General features: G+C 46.7%; 1 protein-coding gene across 2 annotated transcripts in view; it reads right to left on the reverse strand.

Annotated features, from left to right (window-relative positions):
• The window catches only part of LOC121713843, a 35133-nt gene that overhangs the window by 16494 nt on the left and 5043 nt on the right, over nucleotides 1-13596 (reverse strand). For both annotated transcript variants that reach the window (XM_042098850.1, XM_042098851.1), the window contains exons 5-11: nucleotides 12966-13596; nucleotides 10868-11572; nucleotides 5050-5754; nucleotides 3390-4010; nucleotides 3034-3246; nucleotides 2671-2851; nucleotides 2279-2408 (exon numbers count right to left, since the gene is read on the reverse strand). The exon at nucleotides 12966-13596 is cut by the window's right edge and continues 74 nt beyond it. In XM_042098850.1, coding sequence (XP_041954784.1) covers nucleotides 2279-2408; nucleotides 2671-2851; nucleotides 3034-3246; nucleotides 3390-4010; nucleotides 5050-5754; nucleotides 10868-11572; nucleotides 12966-13596 — 3186 coding nt within the window. The remainder of the gene's footprint in view (nucleotides 1-2278; nucleotides 2409-2670; nucleotides 2852-3033; nucleotides 3247-3389; nucleotides 4011-5049; nucleotides 5755-10867; nucleotides 11573-12965) is intronic.

Consider the following 13596-nt stretch of genomic DNA (forward strand, 5'->3'; position numbering starts at 1 on the left):
GCTGACTTGTATTTCATTTGTATCGTAATGTAAAACTTATATGTATTTTCTGAATTCTTTTACAGTTTTACACAAAAAAGACAAAGAAGACAAAAAGTAAACAAATTCAATCAGTCCTTGGATTTATTTGGAGCTTTGTCAAAGTGTTATCTAGCTGTCTAGTTCTGCCTGCTGGTGACGCAGTACGAGGGCAGCATACATAATAACAATGTTCCCTCACCCACATAATATCATCACATAATCCCAAAAGGAAAAATAAACATTCATAATAAACAAAAAAATAGATCTGACCCCCCCTACCCGAGTAGAATGCTTGTGACCGTGCTTCCGATGGCAGGTAGAAAAATACTCCTCCCACAGCAAGCGCGCTTTTGCTATGGAGAGGCTGGGGCTGAGAAATGGGTGAGTGCTTTGAGGTTTGTGTTTGAAACTAGGTGAGGGAAATACTGGCGAAACATGTGTGTAAATAAAACATGGTAGTGGGTACCTACACTACATGTTGGCGATGGTGTTTTGTTGCAAAGTATGACGGGGGGAAATGATTAGTGAATGTGTTTAGCTATCGCTGGCTCTGTGTTTAGCTATCGCGGGCTCTGTGTTTGAAAACGCCAAAAGCGCACCGCTTCCCTATTGGCGTTAGCGCAACAAACATTTCCCGACTCCTCCCCCCAAAGTTCAAACACTTCCCCGTTGTCTTTCCCCAATCTCACAGTCATTCAATCACCGTCCATAATCACAACAATGTCCATAAACATTCCGGTGAGATTCGTGTATGTATGTGTATGTGTGTGTGTGTGTGTGTGTGTGTGCTTGTGAACCGAGTCTCTGTCTCTCCTCCCTGCGCAGGCAGAAAATCAAATCTGCCGCGGAAAGTATCAAACACATAACCTGGCAATAGCCAGATGAATTTCGCTCCGCCTAGCTCCACTCATCCATCTGGAACCGATCCATTGAAGTGTTGCTTCAGAAGGCTGGGCCTAATCAAAAAATGCTTGCATATGATTGAATAAGCCACTTGTCCGTCATCTATTGACGTGCTACTTCAACCACTCACATCGAAGCCAACCCGTGACGCTAATAACAGACTCACAGTCGCTTCTACGCTATGTCACATCTATGAAACTCCCGCCCTGCGTCCTGATTGGCTAAACCATAAAGTTGGTTGGAGAAATTACTCTCAATGGAAGAGGTCCCAGATGGATGTGAGTGAAGCTAGGCGGAGCTAAGCGGAACGACATTCATCTGGCTAGGGTCAGGTTATCAAACACACGCTACTCGATAAAGAGTTCCCAGCGTAGCGCGTGAGGAGGGGGAAGTCACCTCCTCACAGTCATATATAACCTATCTGCCACACCAGGGTGACATTATGGGTGTGGGCAGCCATGGCCTACTGGTTAGTGCTTTGGACTTGTAACCGGAGGGTTGCCGGTTTGAACCCCCACAGTAGGCACGGCTGAAGTGCCCTTGAGCAAGGCACCTAACCCCTCACTGCTCCCCGAGTGCCGCTGTTGTTGCAGGCAGCTCACTGTGCCGGGATTAGAGTGTGCTTCACCTCACTGTATGTTCACTGTGTGCTGAGTATGTTTCACTAATTCACGGATTGGGATAAATGCAAAGACCAAATTTCCCTCACGGGATCAAAAGAGTATATATACTTATACTTATGAAATTGTTGCTCTCTAGAATGAATGGAATATCGGTGTTAGATAATTCAATGCAATATGCGGAGTGATTACTAGCGGTAACAAGTGGGGATGTCCTGGGACACCTGCACTTGTGATGACTCATGGAATGTCTCTCATCCAATCAGAAATGAATAAATAGCTTGACCGGAACTACACTCTTAAAAAGGAAAAGTCAGGGCTATCCAATTGATCAAACCATATTATGTTACAAATACATAAAAGGGTTTAGTTTTGAATGAAACAACCTTATTGTGTTCAAATAGTCATTGAGTAATCCATTTTTCTAATTGAATCTCGCAAGGTAAGCGTATATACTAGGAAAGAAAGGAAAAGAGGGTTTGTCACAATTACTAAACCACAAAACAGGAAATTAGAGACTCATGTTTTTCTTTCGACATATTTTGCCACAGAAATGACTTTATCCAACAGAATCATGTAAGATCAACGTGATGCACCTAAGTACTGAACCAGTAAGGGAATTGAACACACGGGATGCCTTGGTGTCACCATTGCATTGTGTTCCCATTGGGTTTCAGTGTAACTGTATAATGATTGCTATTATTACTTATATATTTAGAGAGAACATGCCTCACCTTGATGGAAGTGCCTTTATAAAGAACCTGATGGAGGTTGGCACCATGGATGTACTCATTAGCAATGAGGATCTGGGTCTCACTTTTGGCTACAGCCATCATCCGCACAATGTGGGGGTGAGACAAACGCCTGAAGAAGATTTAATGTGATCTTTTGTCAATATTTAACAAATGGAAATGAATCACATTGACAGTGTACTTACTATATTAAGGTGATGTTTAGTATATTGTTGTTGCATGCTTGTACAAATAAAAATAAACTAACGATACAATCTACTGACTGACCAAACAATTATGTTTGAATTACATAATACTATGAGATCACAAATGCAGCTTCATGAACTGAACATGAACAATAAAGTATACAGACGCACACACACACACACACTTACAAAGGTATGAGAAACTCATTTGTGATGACTGAACTATCTCCAATAGGGATGATCTTTACAGCAGCAGGAGTTCCCTGGTATGAGCCTTTGTAAACTGCTCCATATGATCCTCTTCCAATGCAATTATCGTTGTTCACGGTTATTGTAGATACATCCACGAAGCAAACAATTTTAAGCTGGTCTACAAGTAGCAAAACATGTTGAAAGTTGTAGGTAAATGTAACCTTTTACGAATACAATAAATTGCACCGAACATAAAATATAATTTTAACATGAAACAATCACAAATATTTGACTGATTTGAAGTTGCTTTATGTCTGTGAATGCCGGGTCTCAAGATTACATCTTCTTGAGCAATCTCACCATGTCCATGTGCTCTGGTTCTGTGGATCCCAGCTCCCATCTCTCCATCTGCAGCCGCCTCTGCTGCCCCCCCTGTGCCATAGCCAGAGCTCTGAGTGGAGGCAGCCACGCTGAGGCGCTTAAAGGGCCTCATGATCTTAGATATACGTCTCAATAAAGCAGAGCCGTATCCAGATGGTCCTCCAGAGCCGTCATCAGGGATGTGTTCTCTAACTACATTGTTATGCATAAATAATGAGCATTCAGTCAACCAATTCTTGCCAAATTTATAATGGTTAATTTGGTGTTAATAGTGTTCATTCTATGTCGTTTGGCTTTTAAAAAGAAAAACATCAAATTAAAACTTATATACTTACAATCGGGAGGAAACTCCATACTCCGATTCAACTGGAAAGGGCAGCCCCTGTTTCCTGCCACCATGTCCTCTATCTTGTCCAGCAGCTCTGTCACCTGGCCACCATCCCTCTTCTCATTGTCTACAACATGATACCTGTTCCCACATTTCTCTACAACCCACTGCAGAGCCTCTCCTCCACTCTCAATGTGCTGCTCAATGCTCGTGTCTCCCAGCCAGTCCCCATATGTGAACAGCACTATAGTGTGACTCCAGACTCTCTCACCCAGCAGCTCCATGTGTTCCTGCACTGCTCTTCTGTGTGTCTCTGTGAATGACTCATCCACTGTAATGATCAGGAGTAGAGCATGGGGTCCTGGAGGACACAGAGACACACTGAGGACAATCTCTCCTTTATCACGTTCAGGAGTTTGATCTACAGTGTAGTTGCTCCACCATCCTGTTGCCTCCACTACAGTGATGCGTCTCCCTGCTGTTTCTCCTTCTCTCTTCACACACTCAGCTGTTCTTCCTGAGCTGCCAAACTCCTCTCTGCCCAGGATGGTGTTTCCTGATGAACTCTTCCCCTCCTGTCTGTTTCCCAGCAGCACAATCTTCATGTCAGAAAGATGTGGAACTCCACCTGGAAACAGAAAGCAGAAAGTAATTCTGTGAAACACACTGAAAATCCTCTCTATGCTTTTGCTATCATAGAATTATAATCTATTAAATTAACTTTTTGCTGAGAATGTATTTGTTTTATGGGTGTTTGTAGTTAGTGTATGTGTGTGTATTAGGGTTTGTGTAGTGAGTTTTGTGATTATGAGAGAGATCTGGTAAAAAGTTATTTTTGTGTATAACAGAATACTCTGTGTGTGTGTGTGTGTGTGTGCGTGCGTTTGTGTGTGTGTGGGTGTGTGTGTGCATGTGGTGCGTGGTTGTGTGTGTGTGTGTGTATGTGGTTGTATGTGTGTGTGTGTATGTGTGTTTGTGTCCGTGGTTGTGTGTTTTTGTGTGTGTTTGTGCCTGATTGTGTCTGTGTGTGTGTGTTTGTGTGTGCGGGGGGGGTATGTGATTGTCGTTGATGTTTGTGTATGTGGTTGTGTGTGTTTGTATGTGTGTGTGTACGTGATCGTGTGGTTGTGTGTGTGTGTGTGTGTGTGGTTGTGTACTATGTGTGTGTGTACGTGATCGTGTGGTTGTGTGTGTGTGTGTGTGTATGGTTGTGTACTATGTGTGTGTGTATGTGCTTGTGGTTGATGTTTGTGTATGTGGTGTTGTGTGTGTGTGTGTGTGTGTATGTGGTTGTGGTTGATGTTCGTGTATGTGGTTGTGTGTGTGTGTGTACGTGATTGTGTGTGTGTGTCTGTGTGTGTGTGTGTGGTTATGTGGTTATGTGGTTGCGTGTGTGTGTGTGTGTGTGTGTGTGTGTGTGTGTGTGTGGTTATGTGGTTGCGTGTGTGTGTGTGTGTGTCTGGTTATGTGGTTGCATGGTTGTGTGTGTGTGTGTGTGTGTGTGTGTGTGTGTGTCTATGTGTGTGTGTGCGCTAAAGAAGAAGACAGAGTGTATAGAACAGAGAGATAATAAATGAAGTAGACATGAGTCACACGTAAGTTATATGTACGTGTATGTAAATCTAAATGTGTCATGTGTAGGTTTGAGAGCTGAAAATGTCTCTCACCTGCTGATGATCTGAGAGTCTGTCTCTGCTTGTGCACCTTCATCTTCCTCTCCTCTGCTCTTCTCTCTGCTTCCTTCTTCTTCTCTTGTAGTTTTTTACAAATATTTCTGTCAAAGTCAAACTGATGGCCCCTGTTCCCTGCCACCATGTCCTCTATCTTGTCCAGCAGCTCTGTCACCTGGCCACCATCCCTCTTCTCATTGTCTACAACATGATACCTGTTCCCACATTTCTCTACAACCCACTGCAGAGCCTCTCCTCCACTCTCAATGTGCTGCTCAATGCTCGTGTCTCCCAGACAGTCCACATATGTGAACAGCACTATAGTGTGACTCCAGACTCTCTCACCCAGCAGCTCCATGTGTTCCTGCACTGCTCTTCTGAGTGTCTCTGTGAATGAGTAATCCACTCTAATGAGCAGGAGTAGAGCATGGGGTCCTGGAGGACACAGAGACACACTGAGGACAATCTCTCCTTTATCACGTTCAGGAGTTTGCTCTACAGTGATGTTGATCCACCATCCTGGTGCCTCCACTACAGTGATGCGTCTCCCTGCTGTTTCTCCTTCTCTCTTCACACACTCAGCTGTTCTTCCTGAGCTGCCAAACTCCTCTCTGCCCAGGATGGTGTTTCCTGATGAACTCTTCCCAGCATTTCTGTTTCCCAGCAGCACAATCTTCATGTCAGAAAGATGTGGAACTCCACCTGGAAACAGAAAGCAGAAAGTAATTCTGTGAAACACACTGAAAATCCTCTCTATGCTTTTGCTATCATAGAATTATAATCTATTAAATTAACTTTTTGCTGAGAATGTATTTGTTTTATGGGTGTTTGTAGTTAGTGTATGTGTGTGTATTAGGGTTTGTGTAGTGAGTTTTGTGATTATGAGAGAGATCTGGTAAAAAGTTATTTTTGTGTATAACAGAATACTCTGTGTGTGTGTGTGTGTGTGTGTGTGTGTGTGTGTGTGTGTGTGTGTGCGTGCGTGCGTTTGTGTGTGTGTGCGTGCGTGCGTTTGTGTGTGTGTGTGTGCATGTGGTTGTGTGTGTGTGTGTGTGTGTGTGTGTCTGTGGTTGTATGTGTGTCTGTATGTGGTTGTGTGTCTGTATGTGGTTGTGTGTGTGTGTGTGTGTGTGTGTGTGTTTGTGTTTGTGTCCGTGGTTGTGTGTTTTTGTGTGTGTTTGTGTCTGATTGTGTCTGTGTGTGTGTGTTTGTGTGTGCGGGGGGGTATGTGATTGTCGTTGATGTTTGTGTATGTGGTTGTGTGTGTTTGTATGTGTGTGTGTACGTGATCGTGTGGTTGTGTGTGTGTGTGTGTGTGTGTGTGTGGTTGTGTACTATGTGTGTGTGTATGTGCTTGTGGTTGATGTTTGTGTATGTGGTTGTGTGTGTTTGTATGTGTGTGTGTACATGATCGTGTGGTTGTGTGTGTGTGTGTGTGTGTGTGTGTGGTGGTGTACTATGTGTGTGTGTATGTGCTTGTGGTTGATGTTTGTGTATGTGGTGTTGTGTGTGTGTGTGTGTGTGTGTGTGTGTGTGTGTGTGTGTGTGTGTGTATGTGATTGTGTGTGTGTGTGTGTGTGTGTGTGTGTGTGTGTGTGTGGGGTTGTGTGTGTGTGTGGTTGTGTGTGTGTGTGTGTGTGGGGTTGTGTGCTTGTGTGTGTGTGTGTATGTGTTTGTGGTTTTGGTTGATGTTCGTGTATGTGGTTGTGTGTGTGTGTGTACGTGATTGTGTGTGTGTGTGTGTGTGTGTGTGTGTGTGTGTGTGTGTGTGTGTACGTGATTGTGTGGTTGTGTGTGTGTGTATGTGTGTGTGTGGTTATGTGGTTGTGTGTGTGTGTGTGTGTGTGTGTGTGTGTGGTTATGTGGTTGTGTGTGTGTGTGTGTGTGTGTGGTTATGTGGTTATGTGGTTGCGTGTGTGTGTGTGTGTGTGTGTTAAGTGAAAAGACAGAGTGTATAGGAGAGAGAGATAATGAAAGGAGGAAATATGAGTTCCACAATATAAACTATGATAAATAACTATGATAAATAATAATAAAATATGAGTTCCACAATATAAACAATATAAACTGTGTGGTTATGTGTGTGTGTGTGTGTGTGTCTGGTTATGTGGTTGCATGGTTGTGTGTGTGTGTGTGTTTGTGTGTGTGTGTGTGTGTGTGTGTTTGTGTGTGTCTATGTGTGTGTGTGCGCTAAAGAAGATTCACTAGTTCGCCCTTCTATATGATTGCTTCAGCTAGACTAGAATGTATGGGAGAAGTGCGTGTTTGGCAAGGTAGCTGTCCGTGGTCCTGGAGTGCCTGGAGCGGATATCGCGATAGAGCGATGACCGCTTGCACCCCAAAAGATCACAGAGAAAGGCCGCTACCAACTACATAAGTGCTTGCTGAGCGAGTCGTAAATCCGCTAGATTGGAGCGGATGTAAGACTGGTAGGCATCCGAGGACCAACGGCCCAGTATTTTAATTTGTTGCTCCGATAAGCCGTTGAGCGCAGCTGTTGTGGCAGCTCCTATCCTGAAGGAGTGTGCGGAGTAGCGATCCGCGGGAAAACCAGATTTGACTAGAATGGTTTTTAAGAGTGTCTGGAATCTGTGGCGAGTGATGGGTAGCCCTTCGTCTGACACGAAGGGCGGGCTAGTAGACGAAGCTTGAGCTGACCGATATGAGATGTAGTGAGATAGGTATTGGAAAGGCTGAAGATCTGAGGCGGAGTTAAATGGATATGGAGTGTCCTTTTCGGGACTGATCGGTTTTACTCTGTTTGATGGTAAATCGAATGGTGTCTTGGTCTAGCTGCTCTAGATCTGCGATGCACGGGTGGACATCGGGAATGAAGAGAGACGAAGGGCATGTAAACTCGCTACATCTCAGCAGCCCAAAAAGGCCAGTAGAAACATAACGGAGATGGTGGAATCGGAATGCGGTGACATGACCCTTTGCGAAGGGTAGCGAGGCGGGTGGCGAGAATGCTTGAGGTAATGGGAAGGCGGGAGTCTTGGGGGACTGGATGTTGCCTACGGATACCTTTAATTAACAAGCCTATCCTGGTGTCGGAGAAGGGGCATTCGGAGCCGTGGGGGCGTTTGTAGAAGAAATGAATGCCAGCTAGGTAGACTCTAATGGAAGAAACTTTGATCCCGAGTGAAGTGTGGGCGTAGGTGATAAATGATGATATGGTGACTGCATCGAAACTGGGAAATAGTAGTGAGTGCTTTGCGTGGAACTGTTTGAAGCACGACCAGGCAGTCCAGTAGGACTGCATGGTCCTGGGTGCGAGGGCTTGAAGGGCTAGGTCGGCCGTGATGGGCTGAAGATAGCTGAGGGGGTGGTTTATGGGAAGATGGTCTCCGAAAAGCTGGGGAGTGGAGTAGGGTACGGGTCCGCCTCTGGAGCCGAGCTTCTGAATCTCTGGAATTTAAGACGAGAGAGAGAGTCAGCAATTCCATTGTGGCAACCGGGGACGTGCGCGGCTCTTATAATAAGCTGGTAGCTGGCTGCTATCCAGATTAGACGCCTAATAAGAGGGGAAAGCGCAGGCGATTTTGAGCTCGAGTTATTAATGGCGTGCACTACGGCTTCGTTGTCGCTGTGGATTATCACACTCTTGGAGGTCCACTCATTCCCCCAGGTAGGGCCGTGATGGCTACGGGGTAGAGTTCGAACACGGCTGACGATTCGTTTCCAGTTGTTAGCTCTCTGAACTCTAGTGGCCACGGGGATGCAAACCAGCGCCCTTTGAAAAAGCCTCCGAAGCCTGTTGAGGGGGCTGCGTCGGTGTACAACTGGAGCTCTTCTGGAGATGATTGGCAGTCGTCGTAGAACATGCACAGACCATTCCATTCGTCTAAAACATCCTCCAGAGTTTGATATCGGCCAGACACTGGGCATCTAGAGATACGACGTCTTCGAGAGATGGGGTTGCTGAGCGCAGTTTAAGAGATGCGAGATGAAAGGGCGGCCCTGGGGAATGGGTTGGCTAGTGGACACTCGACCGCGCCGTGACTGGGGCTATTGCAGAGGGGACAAGATGGCTTAAGTCCTAGGAAAACGCGGTTATGGAGCTCCATATCGAGCGCGCCCCAGTAGGGGTTTTAGTTCCAGAGGCCGACTCTGGCAGCGCATTTTGCTGAAAACAGCCGGTGGTAGCCTACGTATGAAAATGAGCTCCACCGTAGGATACGGCTAGGCCGGCGATGATGGCCAGGTAGTCATTTAGCTTAGTCATTTGCGTCGACTGGAGAACACGAAACAGACGACTTCTGTGTAGTTGGTAAAAGCTACGGTGAACTCGGGAAATGACAGGGTTTTTGATGCTGGGCCAGATTTTTTTTTTTTTTTTTTTTTTTTTTTTTTTTTTTTTTTTAGAGAAAAACCAGTTCGCCGCAACTAGATCCCGGTTATGAGAGGGAATAGGAAGGGAGGGAAGAATGGTAGAAAGGTCTACGTCTGCACCTGACAAGATGAGGTTCCTGGTGGACGCTGTGACGGGTGGTGGTTCGAATGCTGCAGCGTGAGGAGGCGGTGGCAGGGCCTGTGCTGTGGCTAAAGAATAGTTTTGCTGCCGGAACGGGACGTCGTGGTCCGAAGCACTCGCTGAGTGCTGATGACCCGCTGCTGCGGGCTGGTCTAGCGCGGAGCCGGGGAAGAGATGGGAAGGGAGAAAAGGGGGGAGGGAGGGAGCGGTCGCTGACGCGACCGGAAGGGGAGCAACCTGGGACAGGGTCGCGGGAAGTGGGACGGGGAAGGAAAGAGGGTTAGGGGGGAGTAGCGACGCTGTCGCTATCGGCGCCGACTGAGACCAGGTGCTCGCTAACTCATCTCAACTCAAGAGAGATGGGGAGCTAGTGAGGTGACTCTTCGAGCTGACGCTTCGTGAGTTGAGGCGTGCTGTACAGACGTGGCTCCCGGAATGGAAAGGGGAGGGGAGAGGGGGGAGGGAGGGAGCAGTCGTCGGAACGACTGGAGGTGGGGCAGGCCTGGACCGAGTCCTGGCTAGGGGAGGTGGATGGGGGAGGGAAAGAAGGAGTGGGGGGAGTAGCGACGCTGTCGCTACCGGGGCCGTCTGGAGAAGTGGGGTTGGACCCGGAAATACGGCGGAGATGCGGCGGGAATGGGCCTGAGCCGCTGACGTGGCAGTGGCTGTGGCTGAAGCAGCGGAATGATACGCTCTGAAGCGTGTGGTGCCGGAAAGTGCTGTCGGCGTGCCCGGTTCGCGAGGTGGCTGGTGGTGTGTGCTTCGTCCGGCTGAATGGCCGGCGGAAGGAACCGCGTCGGGATGCCAGAAGGAGCAGCTTGCTTCCTGGTCTGGGGAGGAAAACAAAGTGAGGGAGCGGGAGGGCGAAAAGACCGGGTTATCCGACTGCGTTAGAAGGCGGAGGAGAAGGAACTTCCTATCCGACATACGGAACGCGATGCCGCGGGAATGGAGAGTGCTGCGGATGCGAGCCACTGTCCAGTGGGTAGGGTCAACGCCTTGCTGGCGCTGGGTGGATTTCCAGTTCCATGAGAGCTGTCTTGTCAATGCGAACAATACGCAGACTGAATGATTTCGCGAACGTCGGAGCGTGTGACGTATGGAAAAGGAGGTCGGCTTAAATAGGCCTACCCTGCAGCGGCAGTGGGTGAGTTAATTGCTGTCAATCATCCCGAAGGCTCCACCCGAACTTTGTTTATAAAACATCATAGACAGAGGGTATAGAACAGAGAGATAATAAATGAAGTAGACATGAGTCACACATAAGTTATATGTACGTGTATGGTGTATGTAAATGTAAATGTGTCATGTGTAGGTTTGAGAGCTGAAAATGTCTCTCACCTGCTGATGATCTGAGAGTCTGTCTCTGCTTGTGCACCTTCATCTTCCTCTCCTCTGCTCTTCTCTCTGCTTCCTTCTTCTTCTCTTGTAGTTTTTTACAAATATGTCTGTCAAAGTCAAACTGATGGCCCCTGTTTCCTGCCACCATGTCCTCTATCTTGTCCAGCAGCTCTGTCACCTGGCCACCATCCCTCTTCTCATTGTCTACAACATGATACCTGTTCCCACATTTCTCTACAACCCACTGCAGATCCTCTCCTCCACTCTCAATGTGCTGCTCAATGCTCGTGTCTCCCAGCCAGTCCCCATATGTGAACAGCACTATAGTGTGACTCCAGACTCTCTCACCCAGCAGCTCCATGTGTTCCTGCACTGCTCTTCTGAATGTCTCTGTGAATGAGTAATCCACTCTAATGATCAGGAGTAGAGCATGGGGTCCTGGTGGACACAGAGACACACTGAGGACAATCTCTCCTTTATCACGTTCAGGAGTTTGCTCTACAGTGTAGTTCCTCCACCATCCTGGTGCCTCCACTACAGTGATGCATCTCCCTGCTGTTTCTCCTTCTCTCTTCACACACTCAGCTGTTCTTCCTGAGCTGCCAAACTCCTCTCTGCCCAGGATGGTGTTTCCTGATGAACTCTTCCCAGCATTTCTGTTTCCCAGCAGCACAATCTTCACGTCAGAAAGATGTGGAACTCCACCTGGAAACAGAAAGCAGAAAGTAATTCTGTGAAACACACTGAAAATCCTCTCTATGCTTTTGCTATCATAGAATTATAATCTATTAAATTAACTTTTTGCTGAGAATGTATTTGTTTTATGGGTGTTTGTAGTTAGTGTATGTGTGTGTATTAGGGTTTGTGTAGTGAGTTTTGTGATTATGAGAGAGATCTGGTAAAAAGTTATTTTTGTGTATAACAGAATACTCTGTGTGTGTGTGTGTGTGTGTGTGTGTGTGTGTGTGTGTGTGTGTGTGTGTGTGTGTGGGGTTGTGTGTGTGTGTGTGTGATTGTGTGTGTGTGTGTGTGTGGGGTTGTGTGCTTGTGTGTGTGTGTGTATGTGTTTGTGGTTGTGGTTGATGTTCGTGTATGTGGTTGTGTGTGTGTGTGTACGTGATTGTGTGTGTGTGCGTGTGTGTGTGTGTGTACGTGATTGTGTGGTTGTGTGTGTGTGTATGTCTGTGTGTGGTTATGTGGTTGTGTGTGTGTGTGTGTGTGTGTGGTTATGTGGTTATGTGGTTATGTGGTTGCGTGTGTGTGTGTGTGTGTGTGTGTGTGTGTGTGTGTGTGTGTTAAGTGAAAAGACAGAGTGTATAGGAGAGAGAGATAATGAAAGGAGGAAATATGAGTTCCACAATATAAACTATGATAAATAACTATGATAAATAATAATAAAATATGAGTTCCACAATATAAACAATATAAACTGTGTGGTTATGTGGTTATGTGGTTGCGTGTGTGTGTGTGTGTGTGTGTGTGTGTGTGTGTGTCTGGTTATGTGGTTGCATGGTTGTGTGTGTGTGTGTGTTTGTGTGTGTGTGTGTGTGTGGGGGGGGGGGGGGGTTGTGTGTGTCTGTGGTTGTGTATGTGTGTGTGTGTGGGGTTGTGTGTGTGTGTGGTTGTGTGTGTGTGTGTATGTGGTTGTGGTTGTGGTTGATGTTCGTGTATGTGGTTGTGTGTGTGTGTGTACTGAACGTGATTGTGTGTGTGTGTGTGTGTGTGTGTGTGTACGTGATTGTGTGGTTGTGTGTGTGTGTGTGTATGTGTGTGTGTGGTTGTGTGTGTGTGTGTGTGTGTGTGTGTGTGTGTGTGTGTGTGTGTGTGTGTGTGTGTGTGGTTATGTGGTTGCGTGTGTGTGTGTGTGTGTGTGTGTCTGGTTATGTGGTTGCATGGTTGTGTGTGTGTGTGTTTGTGTGTGTGTGTGTGTGTGTGTTTGTGTGTGTCTATGTGTGTGTGTGCGCTAAAGAAGAAGACAGAGGGTATAGAACAGAGAGATAATAAATGAAGTAGACATGAGTCACACGTAAGTTATATGTACGTGTATATAAATGTAAATGTGTCATGTGTAGGTTTGAGAGCTGAAAATGTCTCTCACCTGCTGATGATCTGAGAGTCTGTCTCTGCTTGTGCACCTTCATCTTCCTCTCCTCTGCTCTTCTCTCTGCTTCCTTCTTCTTCTCTTGTAGTTTTTTACAAATATTTCTGTCAAAGTCAAACTGATGGCCCCTGTTTCCTGCCACCATGTCCTCTATCTTGTCCAGCAGCTCTGTCACCTGGCCACCATCCCTCTTCTCATTGTCTACAACATGATACCTGTTCCCACATTTCTCTACAACCCACTGCAGAGCCTCTCCTCCACTCTCAATGTGCTGCTCAATGCTCGTGTCTCCCAGCCAGTTCCCCCATGTGAACAGCACTATAGTGTGACTCCAGACTCTCTCACCCAGCAGCTCCATGTGTTCCTGCACTGCTCTTCTGAATGTCTCTGTGAATGACTCATCCACTGTAATGAGCAGGAGTAGAGCATGGGGTCCTGGAGGACACAGAGACACACTGAGGACAATCTCTCCTTTATCACGTTCAGGAGTTTGCTCTACAGTGAAGTTGATCCACCATCCTGGTGCCTCCACTACAGTGATGCGTCTCCCTGCTGTTCCTCCTTCTCTCTTCACACACTCAGCTGTTCTTCCTGAGCTGCCAAACTCCTCTCTGTCCAGGATGGTGTT

The sequence above is a fragment of the Alosa sapidissima genome, chromosome 7, assembly GCF_018492685.1.
Source record: "Alosa sapidissima isolate fAloSap1 chromosome 7, fAloSap1.pri, whole genome shotgun sequence".
Taxonomy (NCBI): Eukaryota; Metazoa; Chordata; class Actinopteri; order Clupeiformes; family Clupeidae; genus Alosa; species Alosa sapidissima.